Here is a 21,484-nt window from a genome sequence, read left to right as displayed (position 1 = left end):
TTGGAGATATTACACTCTCTTCCTTCATCTAAATCGTTAATGTACATTGTAAAGAGCTGGGGTCCCAGCATTGAATTCTGTGGCACCCCACTAGTCACTGCCTGCCATTCTGAAAAGGACCCGTTTATCCCGACTCTCTGCTTCCTGTCTGCCAACCAGTTCCCTATCCACGTCAGTATTTTATCCCCAATACCATGTGCTTTGATTTTGCACACCAATCTCTTGTGCGGGACCTTGTCAAAAGCCTTTTGAAAGTCCAAATACACCACATCTACTGGTTCTCCCTTGTCCACTCTGCTAGTTACATCCTCAAAAAATTCCAGAAGATTCGTCAAGCATGATTTCCCTTTCATAGGTCCAAGTCAGCATGGATTTATCATGTCACCTCTTTCCAAATGCGCTGCTATTTCATCCTTAATGATTGATTCCAACATTTTCCCTGCTACTGATTTCAGGCTAACCGGTCGATAATTACCCGTTTTCTCTCTCCCTCCTTTTTTAAAAAGTGGTGTTCCAGAGTCGATAGACTGTTGGAAAATGATCACCAATGCATCCACTATTTCTAGGGCCACTTCCTTGAGTACTCTGGGATGCAGACTATCAGGCCCCGGGGATTTATCAGACTTCAATCCCATCAAGTTCCCTAACACAATTTCTTGCCTAATAAGGATATCCTTCAGTTCCTCCTCCTCAGTAGACCCACTATCCCCTAGTACATTCGGAAGGTTATTTGTGTCTTCCTTCGTGAAGTCAGAACCGAAGTATTGGTCTGCCATTTCTTTGTTCCCCATTATAAATTCACCTGAATCTGACTGCAAGGGACCTACATTTGTCTTTACTAATCTTTTTCTCTTCACATATTTATAGAAGCTTTTGCAGTCAGTTTTTATATTCCCTGCGAGCTTCCTCTCTCACTCTATTCCCCCCCTCCCCCTAATTAAACCCTTAGTCCTCCTCTGTTGAATTCTAAATTTCTCCCAGTCCTCAGGTTTGTTGCTTTTTCTAGCCAATTTATATGTCTCTTTCTTGGCTTTAATGCTATCCTTAATTTCCTTTGTTAGCCATGGTTGAGCCACCTTCCCAGTTTTATTTTTTACTCCAGACAGGGATGTACAATTGCTGAAGTTCATCCATGTGATCTTTAAATGTTTGCCATTGGTTATCCACCGTCAACCCTTTAAGTATCCTTTAACAGTCTATTCTAGCCAATTCACGTCTCATACCCTCGAAGTTACCTTTCCTTAAGTTCAGGACCCTAGTTTCCGAATTAACTTTGTCACTCTCCATCTTAATAAAGAATTCTACCATATTATGGTCACTTTTCCCCAAGGGGCCTCGCACAACAAAATTGCTAATTAATCCCTTCCCTCGACAAATGTCTGTCCCACCTGTAACAGGGTCTGTGGCTCTCTTATCGGACTGTGCAGCCATCAAAGAACTCACTTTGGGAGTGGAAGCAAGTCTTCCTCCATTCCGAGGGACTGCCTATGATGATGATAATATCTACAGCAGACCCAAATTTGCAAAGGTAAGCAGCACCCACTGATCCTAACTCTTTGGCCCCAAGTTTCCACATGATTTGCTCCTGATTTTTAGGAGCAACTGGTGTAGAACGGAGTATCTTAGAAATCGGAATTCTCGTCATTTAGTTTGCTCCAGTTCTAGTCAGTTAGAACAGTTTCACTTTGGAACAGAATTTTTTTTTTCAAAAGGGGGCGTGTCCGGCCACTTACGCCTGTTTTCAAAGTTTCATCAGTGAAAACTTACTCCAAACTAACTTAGAATGGAGTAAGTGAAGATTTTTGTACGCTCGAAAAAACCTTGTCTACACTTTAGAAAATCAGGCGTAGGTTACAAATCAGGCGTAGGGAATGGTGTTGGGGGGGGCGGGGGATGTTTAAAGGGAAGTTTACAAACATTAAATACTTCAGTTTTACAAATAAAAAGCCATCAATAATAAATGATAAATACATCAATAAATCAACCAATAAATCAATCAAAAAAAATTAATAAGAAATAATTTTTTTTTAAATCAATAAATAAAACATTTTCTACTTACCGACTGCAGCACCGGGAGCCCTCCAACAGCATGCTGGGATGCCCCCCTCAGTGTGTCTCTGTCAGTGTCTCTATCTGTCTGTCTGTGTGTGTCTCTCATTCTCTGTCTGTCAGTGTCTGTGTTTCTGACAGCGAGGGGAGGGGGAAGGAGATTTTGGGGGGGGGGGAAGAAGAACGGGGAGGGAGGCTGAACGGGCCGGGCCCGAGACTTCGGGCAGGGCCCGTCCCCAGCACCAGATTTACAGGTAGGTGGCATTGGGTGGTGGGAGGGAGGGAGGTATGGTTCGGGTCGGGGGGGGGTGGTGGGATGGAGGTCGGTTTGGTTCGGGTCAGGGGGAGGGAGGTCAGGTCGGATCCGGTGGGGGGGGGGGGGGGAAAGCGGGTATCTGGTCCGGTCCGGAGGCAGGAAGTGGGAGTTGAGTCGGGTCGGGAGGAAGCAGAGGAGCTGGCCGTGGGAGGAGCCTTATTCACGCAGCCCCAGTGACGCCATTCGGCCAGGGCTCGGGGCTGCATGCTTCGGGCCCCTCCCACACAGTTTTGGGCGCCTGGAGCTACTGCACTTGCGCGCCCACTGTAGCACGCATGTGCAGAGGTCCCGGCAGTGTTTTTGGCGCAGGGACCTGGCTCCGCCCCGACAGCTCCTGCTGCGCTGCGCCGAGGGCCAGAGGACCTGCAGGGAGGTGGAGAATCTGGAGGGTTTTTTTCGGCGCACTTTGTGGCGCGAAAAACGGGCGTCCAGATCGAGACTGTGCTGTTCTAGGCGCGGCTCGAAACTTGGGCCCTTTTTGTTTCTTGTCTGTTAACCAGCTCTATCTATGCAGCTACATTTCCTTTTATACCATATGGCCGAATTATTCTAACAAATCTCTTGTGCAACACCTTATTTGCCTTCTGAAAATGCATGTTCACAATATCTTTTGCATTATCTTTATTCAATCGGGCACTTCTCAAAAAACTCTTACATTTCTCATCTGATTTGCCTTTAACAAATCCATGCTGGCTGCCATTTATTAACCCAAGCATTTCTAATTTTTTCTTGAATTACTTAATGGGACAAACAACAGATACATTTCACTTGTTTGGCTATCCAGATACCTTTGTTCTTTGTTCACACACTGATTGCAGGTGAGCAGGAGAACTGGCAATCTGCACATTGTTCTCTAGCAGTGTTAGTCAGAAGCAACCATCAGGAAATGCATGGAAGTAGTTAAAAGACCGTAATCTCCCCTTGACATGTTTTTATTTTACCCTGGTCCCTGCATAGAGCAAATTGCTTAGGATCTTCCGCTACAGAGTGGCTCAGATCAGGAACTCGGTGAAGTATAAAGATTGAGCATTGTGATGCAGTACATTGGTGCTGTAGTGTACAGTGTCACTGTACTCTAAATTTTTACCCAAATTCACACAACTGTCCTTTTCAGAATGGCAGGCAGTGACTCGTGGAGTACCGCAGGGCTCAGTGCTGGGACCCCAGTTCTTTACAATATCCATTAATGATTTAGATCAAGGAATTGAGTGTAATATCTCCAAGTTTGCAGATGACACTAAACTGGGTGGCGGTGTGAGCTGTGAGGAGGATGCTAAAAGGCTGCAGGGTGACTTGGACAGGTTAGGTGAGTGGGCAAATGCATGACAGAAGCAGTATAATGTGGATAAATGTGAGTTTATCCACTTTGGGGGCAAAAACACAGAGGCAGATTATTATCTGAATGCCGGCAGATTAGGAAAGGGGGAGGTGCAACGAGACCTGGGTGTCATGGTTCATCAGTCATTGAAAGTTGGCATGCAGGTACAGCAGGTGGTGAAGAAGGCAAATGGTATGTTGGCCTTCATAGCTAGGGGATTTGAGTATAAAAGCAGGGAGGTCTTACTGCAGTTGTACAGGGCCTAGGTGAGTCCTCACCTGGAATATTGTATTCAGTTTTGGTCTCCTAATCTGAGGAAGGACGTTCTTGCTATTGAAGGAGTGCAGTGAAAGTTCACCAGACTGATTCCCAGCATGGCAGGACTGATATGAGGAGAGACTGGATCAACTGGGCCTGTATTCACTGGAGTTTAGAAGGATGAGAGGGGATCTCGTAGAAACTTACAAGATTCTGACGGGACTGAACAGGTTAGATGCCGGAAGAATGTTCCCGATGATGGGGAAGTCCAGAACCAGGGGACACAGTCTTTGGATAAGGGGTAGGCCATTTAGAACTGAGATGAGGAGAAATTTCTTCACTGAGGGTTGTTAACCTGTGGAATTCCCTACCGCAGAGAGTTGTTGATGCCAGTTCATTGGATATATTCAAGAGGGAGTTAGATATGGCCCTTACGGCTAAAGGGATCAAGGGGTATGGAGAGAAAGCAGGAAAGGGGTACTGAGGGAATGATCAGCCATGATCTTATTGAATGGTGGTGCAGGCTCGAAGGGCCGAATGGCCTACTCCTGCATCTATTTTCTATGTTTCTATGTAACTGTCACTGATGACAGTAAATATAGCACCTGGTGTGGTACTAAGACAGTATTGTCCAGTATGTTAGTCACAAGCCACATGTGGCTAATTGGGAATCCAAATATGGCTAATTGCATTTTTGATTTTGTTGGGCATGTGATCTCAATATTCATATTCATGTACTTTAAGCTTTTGTGCATTTTTGGAAAAATTAGAGACAAAAAACAGAAGGTACAAGTGTTTTCTGATTGTTGTGTGTGCTTCACTTCCTGATTATTGTATTTTGTTTCTCTGATAATGGTGTATAACATGGATGGAAATGCTTGACTTACAATGCCATGGGAACACCAGAAATATTGTATAGAGAGGGGAGCTGTCATCGTGGTCATCTTGCAGAGTTGCTATATACACATTCGTGGCTAGTCAGTGATTTCTATTCAACTCTGTACAAAAACATGCAGATTGGAATAACCGATCCAGGCCAACAGAAGAAAAAAATATCAGCAAATAATGAGCAGCTCCAACAGGGAAAGCCATGGGCAAAGGGCAAGCATTATCCAATCCCGGTCTGGATAGAGAGAAGTGCCGGTCTGGCACGTCTCGTCGTGAGTCAATGTCAGAAATCACGCTGATTGAGTCGAAGTAGTGCTCACAACTGCTGGATGCTAACCTGGAATCTGCTTTAAGGTATGCTGTGTCTGATTAATTCATGCCAGAATCCCAAACTTTGGTGAAGGAGAAAGACTTCAAAGTTTCACACTGAATGATGGTATATGTGAAGCAAATATACAGATGAAATATATTTACCTGTATTGTATTTGGCTTGCTGGTACCAGGGTAAGGAATATTACCGAGTAGGTGCAGGATGTTCTGGGAGGGTAAGGGTTACAGCCAGAACTCGCCATCCATGTTGGAACCAAGGACATGGATAGAAACAATGTCCTTCAGGCAGAGTTTCAAGAGCTAGGAAAAAGATTAAGAAACAGGACTTCAAAGGAAGTTTTCTCAAGATTACATGCAGTGCCACGTGCTATAAACAGGATGATATTACAGGTTGGACCTCTCTGGTCCAGGATTCTCTGGTCCGGAAACTTACGTGGTTCGGCTTCGGCATCGGCTGAGCTATATTAGATTGTGACAGGAAATCCTGTCTCTGCTGGGCTTGCACAGGAAACAGTGCCAGCCACACGGGAAGCATAATGTGGGAAACATGTTATAATAGTATACAGGAATAAAAGTAAAGAGCTGGAGCGTGGCGGAGGCATTCAGGAGCCCAAGCGCTATGGTTAGGTATGCCTAGGCTCGGCGTGACCTCCCGTGGTTCGGAAAATTCTCTCTTCCAGCACTTGGTCATGTCCAGAGGGTGCCGGACCAGAAAGGTCCAACCTGTACAAGTAAAAGCATGGCTGGAGAAAAGGTGCAGGAGGGAGGGTTTCATACTTTTGGGACATTGGTACCAATTTTGGGGGAAGTGGTATCTGTACAAGATGAACAGGTTGCACCTGAATAAATGTGGGGCCAATATTCTCACTGAGAGGTTAACGAGTACTATTGGGAGCGTTTAAACTAATTTGGTCGGGGGAGGGGAATGAGAAAATAGCAGAGAGGAGTGGAAATTAGATTCAGGAACCGAGAGGTATCAACAAGTAAAGTTATAACAGATATACCGCTTTGGGTACTGTTGGGGGGATGACTCATCAGGGCAGCAGCAGCCAAGTCCATAGCACCGTGGGTGGCTCTGTGGCACAGGAGGGCAGGAAAAAGAGTGGGAGAGCGATAGTGGTTGGAGATTACATAGAAACATAGAAAATAGGTGCAGGAGTAGGCCATTCGGCCCTTCGAGCCTGCACCGCCATTCAATGAGTTCATGGCTGAACATGCAACTTCAGTATCCCATTCCTGCTTTCTCGCCATACCCCTTGATCCCCCTCGTAGTAAGGACTACATCTAACTCCTTTTTGAATATATTTAGTGAATTGGCCTCAACAACTTTCTGTGGTAGAGAATTCCACAGGTTCACCACTCTGGATGAAGAAGTTTCTCCTCATCTCGGTCTCGGTTCTATTGTAAGGGAAATAGATAGATGTTTCTGCGGCCGCAATCGAGACTCCAGGATGGTATGTTGCTTCCCTGGTGCAAGGGTCAAGGATATCTCGGAGCGGTTGCAGGACATTTTGGAGGGGGAGGGTGAAAAGCCAGTTGTCGTGGTGCATATAGGTACCAACGGGATGAGGGAGCTAGGAGTTAAATTAAAAAGTACGACCTCAAAGGTAGTAATCTCAGGATTGCTGCCAGTGCCATGTGCTAGTCAGAGTAGTAATCGCAGGATAGCTCAGATGAATACGTGCCTTGAGTAGTGATGCAGAAGGGAGGGATTCAAATTTCTGGGATATTGGAACTGGTTCTGGGGAAGGTGGGACCAGTACAAACCGGACGGTCTGCACCTGGGCAGGATCGGAACCAATGTCCTCGGGGGAGTGTTTGCTAGTACTGTTGGGGAGTGGTTAAACTAATATGGCAGGGGGATGGGAACCTATGCAGGGAGACAGAGGGAAGTAAAATGGGGGCAGAAGCAAAAGATCGAAAGAACAAAAGTAAAAGTGGAGGGCAGAGAAACCCAAGGCAAAAATCAAAAAGGGCCACATTACAGCAAAATTCTAAAAGGGCAAAGTGTATTAAAAAGACAAGCCTGAAGGTTCTGTGCCTCAATGCGAGGAATATTCTTAATAAGGTGGACGAATTAACTGCACAAGCAGCATTTAATGAATGTGATATAATTGGCATCACTTGACATGGCTCCAGGATGACCAAGGCTGGGAACTCAACATCCAAGGGTATTCAACATTCAGGAAGGATAGACAGAAAGGAAAAGGAGGTGGGGTAGCGTTGCTGGTTAAAGAGGAAATTAACGCAATAGTAAGGAAGGACATTAGCTTGGATGATGTGGAATCTATATGGGTGGAGCTACGGAATACCAAAGGGCAGAAAACGCTAGTGGGAGTTGTGTACAGACCACCAAACAGTAGTCGTGAGGTTGGGGACAGCATCAAAACAAGAAATTAGGGATGCGTGCAATAAAAGTACAGCAGTTATCATGGGCGACTTTAATCTATATATAGATTGGGCTAACGAAACTGGTAGCAATACGGTGGAGGAGGATTTCCTGGAGTGTATTAGGGATGGTTTTCTAGACCAATATGTCGAGGAACCGACTGGAGGGCTGGCCATCCTAGACTGGGTGATGTGTAATGAGAAAGGACTAATTAGCAATCTTGTTGTGCGAGGCCCCTTGGGGAAGAGTGAGCATAATATGGTAGAATTCTTTATTAAGATGGAGAGTGACACAGTTAATTCCGAAACTAGGGTCCTGAACTTAAGGAAAGGTAACTTCGATGGTATGAGACGTGAATTGGCTAGAATAGACTGGCAAATGATACTTAAATGGTTGACGGTGGATAGGCAATGGCAAACATTTAAAGATCATAAGGATGAATTTCAACAATTGTATATCCCTGTCTGGAGTAAAAATAAAACGGGGAAGGTGGCTCAACCGTGGCTAACGAGGGAAATTAGTAGAGGAGGACAAAGGGTTTAATTATGAGGGGAAAAATAGAGTATGAGAGGAAGCTTGCCGCGAACATAAAAACTGACTGCAAAAGCTTCTATAGATATGTGAAGAGAAAGAGATTAGTGAAGACAAACGTAGGTCCCTTGCAGTCAGATTCAGGTGAATTGATAATGGGGAACAAAGAAATGGCAGACCAGTTGAACAAATACTTTGGTTCTGTCTTCACGAAGGAAGACACGAATAACCTTCCGGAAGTACGAGGGAGCCGAGCGTCTAGTGAGAAGGAGGACCTGAAGGATATCCTTTATTAGGCGGGAAATTGTGTTAGGAACATTGATGAAATTGAAGGCCAGTATATCCCTGGGGCCTGATAGTCTGCATCCCAGAGTACTTAAGGAAGTGGCCCTAAAAATAGTGGATGCATTGGTGATCATTTTCCAACAGTCTATCGACTCGGGATCAGTTCCTATGGACTGGAGGGTAGCTAATGTAACACCACTTTTTAAAAAAGGAGGGAGAGAGAAAATGGGTAATTATAGACCGGTTAGCCTGACATCAGTAGTGGGGAAAATGTTGGAATCAATAATTAAAGATGAAACGGCAGCGCATTTGGAAAGCAGCGACACGATCGGTCCAAGTCAGCATGGATTTATGAAATGGAAAGCATGTTTGACAAATCTTCTGGAATTTTTTGAGGATGTAACTAGTAGAGTGGACAATGGAGAACCAGTGAATGTGGTGTATTTGGACTTTCAAAAGGCTTTTGACAAGGTCCCACACAAGAGACCGGTGTGCAAAATTAAAGCACATGATATTGGGGATAATATACTGACGTGGATAAAGAACTGGTTGGCAGACAGGAAGCAGAGATAACAGGTCCTTTTCAGAATGGCAGGCAGTGACTAGTGGGATGCTGCAGGGCTCAGTGCTGGGACCCCAGTTATTTACAATATACATTAATGATTTAGCTGAAGAAATTGCGTGTAATATCTCCAAGTTTGCAGATGACACTAAACTGGGTGGCGGTGTGAGCTGTGAGGAGGACGCTAAGAGGCTGCAGGGTGACTTGGACAGGTTAGGTGAGTGGACAAATGCATGGCAGATGCAGTATAATGTGGATAAATTAGGTCATCCACTTTGATGGCAAAAATGTGAAGGCAGAATATTATCTGAATGGCGGCAGATTAGGAAAAGGGGAGGTATAACGAGACCTGGGTGTCATGGTACATCAGTCATTGAAAGTTGGCATGCAGGTACAGCAGGTAGTGAAGAAGGCAAATGGTATGTTGGTCTTCATAGCTAGGGGATTTGAGTATAAGGGCAGGAAGGTCTTACTGCAGTTGTACAGGGCCTAGGTGAGGCCTCACCTGGAATATTGTGTTCAGTTTTGGTCTCCTAATCTGAGGAAGGACATTCCTGCTATTGAGGGAGTGCAGTGAAGGTTCACCAGACTGATTCCTGGGATGGCTGGACTGACAGGGCCTGTATTCACTGGAGTTTAGAAGGATGAGAGGGGATCTCATCGAAACATATAAAATTCTGACGGGAGTGGACAGGTTAGATGCAGGAAGAATGTTCCCGATGTTGGGGAAGTCCAGAACCAGGGGACACAATCTTAGGATAAGGGTTAGGCCATTTAGGACTGAGATGAGGAGAAACTTCTTCACTCAGAGTTGTTAACCTGTGGAATTCCCTACTGCAGAGAGCTGCTGATGTCAGTTCATTGGATATATTCAAGAGGGAGTTCGATATGGCCCTTACGGCTAAAGGGATCAAGGTGTATGGAGAGAAAGCAGAAAAGGGGTACTGAGGTGAATGATCAGCCATGATCTTATTGAATGGTGGTGCAGGCTCGAAGTGCCAAATGGCCTACTCCTGCACCTATTTTCCATGTTTCTATAAATATCCCCCAAATTGCAGGGACCAGATTATAGAATTAGCAAAAGTGATGAAAGAGGTATTGCATTGTAAGATCGTCAGTGTCCGTAATGCAATTTATAAGGTTGGTGAACGGCAAGCATGAATTCTACATGGGATTATGATGTGGTTGCATTAACGGAGAAATGGCTCAAACAAGGTCAGGAATGGATTATTAATATTCCTGGTTACCAAGTATTTCAGAATGATAGAGAAGGAAAAATAAGTTTTTTTTTATCAAGCTCCAAACAGTGAGAAGGAGAGAAGGAATTGAAAAAGTTAATAAAGAGAGGTTACGAGAAAAGATTAGCAGGCAACATTAAATTGAACCCTAATCATTTTATAAACAGAAAGTGTAACTGGTTTGCTAGGGAAAATGTTGGATCTATTAAGGACCCAAAGGGAAATCTTCATGTCGAAGCAAAGGTTTTAAATGAGTACTTTCATCTGTTTTCACAAAGGAAGCAGATGAGGTGAATTACACTAAAAGAGGAGCGAGAAGTTATGGACAGGATAATAATAGATAGAGAAGACCTACTAAAAAGTAGCATTTCTGAAAGTTGGTGAGTCATTTGGTCCAGGTGGAATGCATCCCAGGTTGCTGAAAGGAGCAAAGGTAGAAATGGCAGAAGCATTGGTCCCAATCTTTTAATCCTCATTGGATACAGAAGTAGTGCCGGAGGACTGGAGATTGCTAATGTTATACCACTATGCAAGAAAGGGGAGCGGGTTAAACAAGAAACTGCAGGCCAGTTTGCCATGTGGTGGGGAAGTTATTGAAAACCATTATCCGGGGCAAAATAAACTTTCATTTGGAATGGCAAAGGTTAATCAAGGAGAGCCAGCATGGATTTGTTAAAGGTAAGTTGTGTCTAACTAACTTGATTGAATTCTTTGAGGTAACAGAAGGTAGATGTTGTATGAACTTTTGGAAGGCAATCGACAAAGTGCCATACAGGAGGCTTATTAAGAAGATGGAAGCCCATGGAAATAACGGGAAAGTGGTGGTATGGATACAAAATTGGCTCAGTGACCGGAAACGAAAGGTGGTAGTGGATGGATCTTTTTAATTCTAGGAATTGGTTTGCAGTGGTGTTTTCCAAGGGTCATTTTTGGGTGCATTACTTTTTATAAGCAACCTGTACTCAGGTGTAGGAAGAAGCATTATAAAGTTTAGAAATGATACAAAACTTGGCAAAGTAGATGATCATGATGAGGATAATGAAATGGGCAGAAGCATGGCAGATGGAATTCAATGTGGAGAAGTTTGAAGTGATGCACTTTGGGAGGACTAATATGGAAAGACAGTAAGCTATAAATGACACGATTTTGAAAATTGTAGATGAGCAGAGACACCTTGGTGTCCATATACACAAATCCTTAAAGGTGGCAGGACAAGTTGAACATATGGGTTACTTGGGACAGAAAGGTTAATAGGTGACATAAGAAGTTTTCAAGATAGGCTTTGATCGAGTAAATAGGGAAAAAGTATTCGAATGTAAGAATTAGGAACAGGAGTAGGCCATCTAGCCCTCGAGCCTGCTCCGCCACTCAACAAGATCATGGCTGATCTGGCCGTGGACTCGGCTCCACTTACCCGCCCACTCCCCATAACCCTTAATTCCCTTATTGGTTAAAAATCTATCTATCTGTGATTTGACTACATTCAATGAGCTAGCCTCAACTGCTTCCTTGGGCAGAGAATTCCACAGATTCACAACCCTCTGGGAGAAGAAATTCCTTCTCAACGCGGTTTTAAATTGGCTCCCCCGTATTTTGAGGCTGTGCCCCCTAGTTCTAGTCTCCCCTACCAGTGGAAACAACCTCTCTGCCTCTATCTTGTCTATCCCTTTCATTATTTTAAATGTTTCTATAAGGTCACCCCTCATCCTTCTGAACTCCAACGAGTAAAGACCCAGTCTGCTCAATCTATCATCATAAGGTAACCCCCTCATCTCCGGAATCAGCCTAGTGAATCGTCTCTGTACCCCCTCCAAAGTTAGTATATCCTTCCTTAAGTAAGGTGACCAAAACTGCATGCAGTACCCCAGGTGCGGCCTTACCAATACCTTATACAGTTGCAGCAGGACCTCCCTGCTTTTGTACTCCATCCCTCTCGCAATGAAGGCCAATATTCCATTCACCTTCCTGATTACCTGCTGCACCTGCAAACTAACTTTTTGGGATTCATGTACAAGGACCCTCAGGTCCCTCTGCACCGCAGCATGTTGTAATTTCTCCCCATTCAAATAATATTCCCTTTTACTGTTTTTTTTTTCCAAGGTGGATGACCCCACATTTTCCGACATTGTATTCCATCTGCCAAACCTTAGCCCATTCGCTTAACCTATCTAAATCTCTTTGCAGCCTCTCTGTCCTCTACACAACCCGCTTTCCCACTAATCTTTGTCATCTGCAAATTTTGTTACACTACACTCTGTCCCCTCTTCCAGGTCATCTATGTATATTGTAAACAGTTGTGGTCCCAGCACCGATCCCTGTGGCACACCACTAACCACCGATTTCCAACCCGAACAGGACCCATTTATCCCGACTCTCTGCTTTCTGTTCGCTAGCCAATTCCCAATCCATGCTAATACATTTTCTCTGACTCCGCGTACCTTTATCTTCTGCAGTAACCTTTTGTGTGGCACCTTATCGAATGCCTTTTGGAAATCTAAATACACCACATCCATCGGTACACATCTATCCACCATGCTCGTTATATCCTCAAAGAATTCCAGTAAATTAGTTAAACATGATTTCCCCTTCATGAATCCATGTTGCATCTGCTTAATTGCACTATTCCTATCTAGATGTCCCGCTATTTCTTCCTTAATAGCTTCAAGCATTTTCCCCACTACAGATGTTAAACTAACCGGCCTATAGTTACCTGCCTTTTGTCTGCCCTCTTTTTTTTAAACAGAGGCGTTACATTAGCTGCTTTCCAATCCGCAGCTCCCTCCCCAGAGTCCAGAGAATTTTGGTAGATTATAACGAATGCATCTGCTATAACTTCCGCCATCTCTTTTAATACCCTGGGATGCATTTCATCAGAACCAGGGGACTTGTCTACCTTGAGTCCCATTAGCCCATCCAGCACTACCCCCCTAGTGATAGTGATTGTCTCAAGGTCCTCCCTTCCCACATTCCCGTGACCAGCAATTTTTGGCATGGTTTTTGTGTCTTCCACTGTGAAGACCGAAGCAAAATAATTGTTTAAGGTCTCAGCCATTTCCACATTTCCCATTATTAAATCCCCTTCTCATCTTCTAAGGGACCAACATTTACTTTAGTCACTCTTTTCGTTTTATATATCGGTAAAAGCTTTTACTATCTGTTTTTATGTTTTACGCAAGTTTATTTTCGTAATCTATCTTGCGAGTGGGTCAATAACTAAATGTCATAGATTTAAAATCATTGGCAAAAGATTGAGAGGGGAGATGAGAATATTTTTCATTCAGAATTGTCAGGATCTGCAATGCTCTATCTGAACAGATGGTGGAAGCGATGATTCCATAAATAATTTTAAAAGGGAGTTGGACAGATACTTGAGGGTGTGGAACTTACAGCTTACAGACAAAAAGCGGGGATGTAGAACTATGCATGACTGCTCTTTCAAAGAGCCAGCACAGGCGCACTGGACCAAATGTTTGCCTCCTGTGCTGTAAATATCTATATTTCTATGAAGGTGCTGGCTGCTAAAATTGGTGCATGTTATTAAAGTGGCTGTAGCCACACTTGCGACTAGTCATCGATTTCTAGTTAACAACAATAGGAAACATGAATAAGAAGCTTTGAATTGAGCACAACAATCTAGGCTGATACTTCAGTGCAGTACTGAGGGAGTGCTGCACTGTGGTAGGTGCTGCCTTTTGGATGAGACATTAATCCGAGGCCCCATCTGCTCTCTCAGGCGGATGTAAAAAAATCCCATGACACTATTTCGAAAAAGAGCAGGCGAGTTAACCCCGGTGTCCTGGCCAATATTTATCCCTGAATCAAAATAAGAAAAACAACTTCTGGTCATAATCAAATTGCTGTTTGTGGGAGCTTACAGTGTGCAAATTTGCTGCCGTGTTTCTTACATTACCACAGTGACTACACTCCAAAAATACATAATTGGCTATAAAGTGCTTTGGGAGGTCCAGTGGTCGTGAAAGACTTTCCCAGTCGTCTTCCTGTGGCTGAGGAGCTCCTCCCAGAGTCACAGTGAGGATTCCGTCCACTACGGGATACAACGGACATGATCTTTACAGTGCGACAACTGCAAGAGAAATGCAGGGAACAGCACCGACCCTTGTACATGGCCTTCTTTGACCGTACAAAGGCCTTTGACACTGTTAACCGCGAGGGATGATGGAGCATCTTCCTTTTCGGCTGCCCCAAAGGTTTGTCGCCATTCTCCGCCTGCTCCACGACGACATGCAAGCCGTGATCCTGACCAACGGATCCACCACAGACCCAATCCACAACCGGATCGGGGTCAAGCAGGGCTGTATCATTGTGCCAATCCTCTTCTCGATCTTCCTCACTGGAATGCTCCACCTCACGCCCAAAAGCTCCCCGCTGGAATGGAACTAAACCATAGAACCAGTGGGAACCTGTTTAACTTTCGTCGCCTCCAGGCTAGATCCAAGACCATCCCATCCTCTCGTCGAACTACAGTACATGGACAACGCTTGCATCTGCGCACATTCAGAAGCTGAACTCCAAGCCATCGTCAACATCTTCACCGAGGTGAACAAAAGCATAGGTCTTACACTAAAGAGCCGTAAAACAAAAGTCCTCCACCAACCTGACCCCCCCCCCCCCCCCCCCAGTCATCAAGAGACCACATGGACCACTTTCCATACCTCGGGAGCCTATTATCAGCAAGGGCAGACATTGACCTAAAGGTTCAGCACCGCCTCCATTGTGCCAGCACAGCCTTCGGTCGCCTGAGGAAGAGTTTTTTCGAAGATCAAGCCCTCAAACCTGGCACGAAGCTTATGGTCTACAGGGCTGTAGTGATATCCGCTCTCCTGTATGGCTGAGACGTGGTCCATATACAGTGAACACCTCAAATCGCTGGAGAAATACCACCAATGACGTCTCCGCAAGATCCTGCAAATCCCCTGGGAGGATGGATGCACCAACGTCAGTGTTCTCGATGAGACCAAAATCCCCAGCATTGAAGTACTGACCATACTTGACCAGCTCCGTTGGGTGGGCCACATTGTCAGCATGCCCGACACAAGACTCCCAAAGCAAGCGCTCTACTTGAAACTCCTACATGGCAAACGAGCTCCAGGTGGGCAGAGGAAACTTATCAAAGCCACCCTCAAAGCCTCCTCGATAAAGTGCAACATCCCCACCGACACCTGGGAGTCCCTGGCCAAAGACCACCCTAAGTAGAGGAAGAGCATCCGGGATGGCACTGAGCACCTCAAGTCTCGTCGCCGAGAGCACGCAGGAAACAAGTGCAGGCAGTGGAAGGAGTTTGCGGCAAACCAGACTCCCCACCCTTTCCTTCAACGATTGTCTGTCCCACCTGTGACAGAGACTGTAATTCCTGTATTGAACTGTTCAGTCACCTGAGAACTCAAATTTGGAGTCGTGAAAGGTGCTATATAAATGCAAGTCGTCTTTCGTTCTTTTAAAGTAGGAGAAATTTCTGCTGCTGCAAGAAGGGTATGCATGACTCATTACTTCGACCACGACAGGTTGCGCGTCCAAAATCTGGAATTCCGAAATTCGCAATGTTCCGGAATCCAGACACTGAGCCTATCCGTGGCAGGGTCGTCCGGAATCTGGAAAATGATCCAAAATCTGCGGCCCAACACCTGCCCCCAGCCCCCGCAGCTCTGTCGGTGGACTCCCCGGCTCGGCTGCCAGCCTGGACTCCTCCCGCCCTACCTCGGCCCAGATGTTTCTGGTTTTGGGATGTCGGAAAGACATTCCGGAAATAGCAGAAACCTCGGCCAGGATGTTTCCGGATTCGGGACGTCAGAAAGACGTTCCGAAATCTGGAAGTACCCAAAATCCAGAATGGCCTCGATCCTGAGGTTTTCGGATTTCAGACACTCTATACCTGTATTAGCATGATGGTGATACAGGTTGAGCGTCCGAAATCCGGAGTTCCAAAATTCGGAATGTTCCGGAATCCCCACACCGGGCCGATCAGTGGCAGGGTTGTCCGGAAACTGGAAAATGTTCCGAAATCCAGACTCCCCCGCCTCGGCAGCCTGACCTCGGCGGCCCGACCTCCCCCCTCACCCCCTTACCTTGGCAGGCCGACCTCACCCCCTTACCTCGGCTGCCCAACCCCACCTACCTCGACACAGGCAAAGACGTTCCAAAATCCGGAATCTGGAACGGCCTCGGTCCCGAGGTTTCCGGATTTCAGATGCTCAACCTCTATTCTCATCATGGTTGAATAGATGCTGTTGATTTGTGTCTGTTATTCACATGGTTGGTTCTGTTGCCATGAGATCTGCCTGCTGTTTTTATATTCTACTGAAGCTGATTAAAGTCGTATAGAAACCACCCCTACCAGGGATAACTATTGTGAAAACATTCCTCAATCATGAACTAATTGATTCTTATTACAATAAAATTCTAATTTTGTTTGAATTGATGTTAGTAAATCTAGAATAATTTAGTGTATGCAAAATTTACCTGAGTTACTTCCCTTGATCTGTAATGTCAGCAGCAAAATGTTGTTTTGTTCTTTGGCTGTTAAGAGATAATTCAGATAAGTTCTTTGTGCAAGGAGATAAAAGTGCAACACCATGTGTTTTTACTTTTTTAATTCCTCATTTTATTTCAGGAAGAGCTAAGGGAATTAAGAGAAAATCCTAGTGACCCTCAAGCGGAGCAAGAAATAATAAACAGCATTGAAGAAATCTATTTCAGCAATGATTCTTTTGATGTCGTGAAGTATGAGCTGGAGGTAACAATAACATGTTCTTTTTCAAATGGGCTTCTGTTGAAGGTGCACAAGTGGTATGTCAGTTGGCCAAGGGATGACACAAAGTGGGCAATTTTAACCAAACCAGCCCATCGGGAAACTAATGGGATTGAGTGCTACACTGGTTTTGCACCCCACCTAATGTTACTCTCCATTGAAGTAAAGTTAGGTTAAAATTATTCTCAAAGATTTATGGGGATGTGGTAAATGATTCACTTTCAGACTGACTTAGTTTGTCTCCGATGGGGTGCCACCATGATATCAAGGGTGTAATGTTAATATAATATAAATTAATGTTCAACCTATGTATTGGCCCAGAAATCCTGGTTTCTCCTTCCCGCGGGCGTTCGACTGGATTCTGGAAAAAAGAAGCGCACCTACCTGAAGCTGCTGGGTCCACGTGAGATCCAGGTCTGGAGGCCTCTCCTGACTGCGCTTGCACATCGGGACGTGCACAGGCCTGGAGCTGGACTCTGGCTACCCAGAACCATATACCAGATATAGTATATTCTCATTCATAATAATGGGAACTCCGTAAGTTGGAGTTCCCATTATTATGAATGAGAAACAGCCCCAAAAAAACACAACCAATAATAAAAGATAGAAAAGATGCACAGCATATTTTTATTTATTTAAATATTATTTATGTATTTTTTAAAAATTCTGATTTTATTATTTTTTTTAAGTTTTTTAAAATTATGGTTTAAAATAAATTTACCGTAGTGGGGAGGGTTTTTAACGACATGTTTTTAAAATTTTATTTTACAATGTCTTTGTGTTTTAAAACTCTCATGCCTGTAAAAGTAGGCTTTGCGCCTGCTTTTATCAGGCGCGAGAGTTTTGAGGACATTTGCTGGGCAAGATATGGTAAATACCGCAAGCGCATTGTGCGCTGAAAATCGGCTTTTCCGATGCCTTCCCGGGTCCGTAGAAACTCCGTATGGACCCGGGGAGGCCGCGATTTCTGGGCCATTTTATCTTTGTGAAGGCAAGATAGATTATCTAATTGCAGTCAATACAAAATCTGATCAGTTTAACAGTATCTTTGTTACTTAAGCTGAATAAAAATATGATGAGCGGGTGAAGAGATGAACTGTAACATGCTTCTATTTGCTGATTTCAAGTATTTGCTAAGACTTCTAGGAGCCGAATGCTACACTACAAACAAAAAAACAAAATGATACTGTTAATGTTGCTCTGAATCCCCTCAAAATTAATTGTGCTGAAAATAAATTCTTTTTTGAAAATAATCTGCAGCAATACAAGATTGCTGCAGCAAGTGTATTCATGCTCTTCAAGCGTATTATTTTCCAAATGGAATAAACATTTGTTAATTAATATGTTTACTCGGCTTGTTTGTCCACAGAAACTCCCCTGTGTTCTCAATCTCCAAGATCTAGAAGAATACAGAGATAAACTGAAACAGCAGCAAGCTGCTGTAAGTATATTTTTTATTAATTACTAGAAAACCCAGGGGAGTGGCCAAGACACATGTTGTAGGCACCACCTTGGTCTGTGACATACTTATCCTCAGACAACGCAATGTATTCTACCAAAATGAAAGCTTGGAAGTTATGAGATGGTAGTTTAAAAAAATTCCCATTTAGAGCCGCGCTACTGGTAACTTTACTGAGTCAGTCTATCCACCTGGCATTGTATAATTGTTGGTATGGCTAATTTTCCTGTAGCAAATATGATTAGAGGGTCAAAGTGGCTTTTATTGCTTGTTAACAAGTTTTTTTTTGTATATAGGAATTTAATGTTGAAGTTTTGGAAGTCAACACATTGAAACTATATTGCTTAGCAATAAGCTTTTCTTTTATAAGTGGTAGGCTAAACTTTAAGTATTTTACTTCTATAATTTAAAAATTTGGTATATATACAAGTTTTATGCTGAACAGTGGAAGGCACTTCGAAACTTAGAGAATTTTTATCGCTCAAACTATCAAGTTGTGTTCTGCAGTATACAGCACCAATGAAATATTTTGAGACCTGCTGGTCTGGACTATTATATCACCCACATGAATGTGTGTTGAAATTAAATCAAAAATGGTGGATATACACAGCATATCAGTCAGCATCTCTGGGGTGAAATGACAGGTTCTGATGTACTGGGTGTGTACCTTTCATCAGAACTGGGGAATTAAAGATAAGGTTGGACAAAATAGAGAAAAAAGGAGTGAGTATTAGCAGATAATCCAATCACAGAGAGGGAGTCAATTGATTGAAGGAAAGGTCATCAGTGAGGAGATGGAAACATATTAAAAGAATGTGTAAATAGTTGGGGAGGGGAGGTGAAAAGACTTGGAAGAGCCCCATATACAAAAAGACAAGGAAATGGTAAATTGACAAACAGCAAAAAAAAAAGCTGCAAATGCAGTAGTCTGAAATTAAAACAGAAAAATTTGGTAAAATATAATGGCTCCCCAGTCCCATAAAAGAAAAAAAAAGTCAATACAGTGAGCCCAGATCCATTCTCCCTTTGGCAGTACTACATTCTGAAGGAGGGACTCCACCCCAAACATCACCTCGCTCTGTATTCTCCGCCCCCCGATCACTGACCATCCCATCAGCAGCACCCCTGCTGTAAAGTAAATGGAGGCTATAAATTAAGGTCTGAAGTTATGAAAAATAATTTTTCCGATCATGAGGCTGCAGAGTGCCCAGAAGAAAGATGATCCTGAATTTTACATCGAACCTAAATGTAACAATATAGGAAACCAAAGACAGAGAGATCAGATTGGGAATGCAAGGAAGAGTTCAATTGGTGAACCACAAGGAAGTCGGTCAGCATCACACTTGCAGACAGAATGCAGGTGGTCAGCAAAAGTGTCACCTAATACATGTTGAACTTCGTTATGTTTTTATTTGTGGTAGTTTTAACCAGAATATGATACTGTAAAGGAACATATATTTAAAATAATTTCTCATATTTCAGCTTGTATCACTGAGAAAATTTTAAACAGTTAATAAAATTAATTAGTTAGTTATGATAGAAAAGCATTTAAAATTGTTAATATTAAGGTCCTGTATATTAGCTCAGTGGGTAATGCATTGTGTGATGTGATATTGGGCCATTTATGGTAGGAAGCCTTCCCCCCCCCCCCCCAGGTTCTGTCCCTGGTCTGTGCCAATTAGCTAAACTCAGCTTTATTGGTAATGGGGACCCTACAACTGGCCTTGGTTTAAGCTGGGAAATCTCTCTAGGTTTTCTCTCATTACTCTCCAGTGACTCTTGCTGGAGCTATATATCTGGCTGGTGTGCTTAGCTGTAATGTCCCTGTGATTGAAAAGCCCACTGAGGCTCTTCTTCCCACTTAGAAAATTACTGCTTGGCTGAGGTGGGGGGTGGAGAACTGCTGCATGTGGAACTGCATCCCACTCTGAGATGCTATGTTCAAGAGCAAATGCATCTCCGATATGGTAGGCTTGTTTCAGTTGCCTAGTTGTCTTTCCACAAGACCTGCTGTGCCGAGTTAGATTTTGTACCTGGACCTCCTCTAGGGTTTATAACTTGCATGCATCTTCGACTGGCCTGTATAACTTATTTTGGTTTCAACGCTCTGTATAAGAACGTAAGAAATAGGAGCAGGAGAAGGCCATTTGTCCTCCCGAGCCTGCTCTGCCATTCAATAAGATCATGGCTAATCTGATCCTGGCCTCATTGTCATTTCCATGCCTGCTCCCCATAACCCTTGACTCCCTTATCGTTCAAAAGTCTGTCTATTTCCACCTTAAATATATTCAAAGACCCAGCCTCCACAGCTCTCGGGTAGAGAATTCCAAAGATTCACGACCCTCAGAGAAGAAATTCCTCCTCACCTCTGTTTTAAATGAGTGACTCCTTATTCTGAAACTATGCCCCCTAGTTCTAGATTCCACCATGAGGGGAAACATCCTCTCTGTATCTACCCTGTCAAGCCCCCTCAGAATCTTACACATTTCAATAAGATCACCTCTCATTCTTCTAATGCCAATGAGTATAGGTGCAACCTGCTCAACCTTTCTTCATAAGACAACCCCTCCTTCTCAGGAATCAATCTAGTGAATCTTCTCTGAACTGCCTCCAATGCAAGTATATCCCTCCTTAAGTAAGGAGACCAAGACTGTACGCAGTACTCGAGATGTGATCTCACCAACGCCCATGTACTGTTGTCGCAAGACTTCCCAAAATTTAAACTCCATTCCTTTTCAATAAAAGCCAACATTCCATTTGCCTTCCTAATTAACTGCTGTATCTGCATGCTAACTTTTTGTGTTTCATGTACAAGGATTCCCAGATTCCTCTGTACTGCAGCATTTTGTAATCTCACTCCATTTAAATAATTTTGCTTTTTTATTTTTCCTACCAAGGTGAATAACCTCACATTTTCTCATTATACGCCATCTGACAAATATTTTCTCACTCACTTAGCCTATCTATGGGCTCAAATTTGGGCCACTCCTTTTTTCGGCGCACTCAGTAGAGATGCGCTGACTTTGTGGGCTGAAAACGACGCTTAAAAAATCTCGCCCGATTCTGGCTGCTTTGTTGCCTCTCCCGGGGCTTGG

General features: G+C 43.9%; 1 protein-coding gene across 1 annotated transcript in view; it reads left to right on the top strand.

Annotated features, from left to right (window-relative positions):
- vps50 (VPS50 EARP/GARPII complex subunit) overlaps nt 1-21,484 on the top strand; it is a 351,039-nt gene that overhangs the window by 52,860 nt on the left and 276,695 nt on the right. Inside the window, exons 3-4 of the mRNA XM_070881083.1 lie at nt 16,793-16,915; nt 18,300-18,371. Coding sequence (XP_070737184.1) covers nt 16,793-16,915; nt 18,300-18,371 — 195 coding nt within the window. The remainder of the gene's footprint in view (nt 1-16,792; nt 16,916-18,299; nt 18,372-21,484) is intronic.

The sequence above is a fragment of the Pristiophorus japonicus genome, chromosome 5, assembly GCF_044704955.1.
Source record: "Pristiophorus japonicus isolate sPriJap1 chromosome 5, sPriJap1.hap1, whole genome shotgun sequence".
Lineage (NCBI taxonomy): Eukaryota > Metazoa > Chordata > Chondrichthyes > Pristiophoridae > Pristiophorus > Pristiophorus japonicus.
This window is presented reverse-complemented; position numbering and strand designations above follow the sequence as displayed.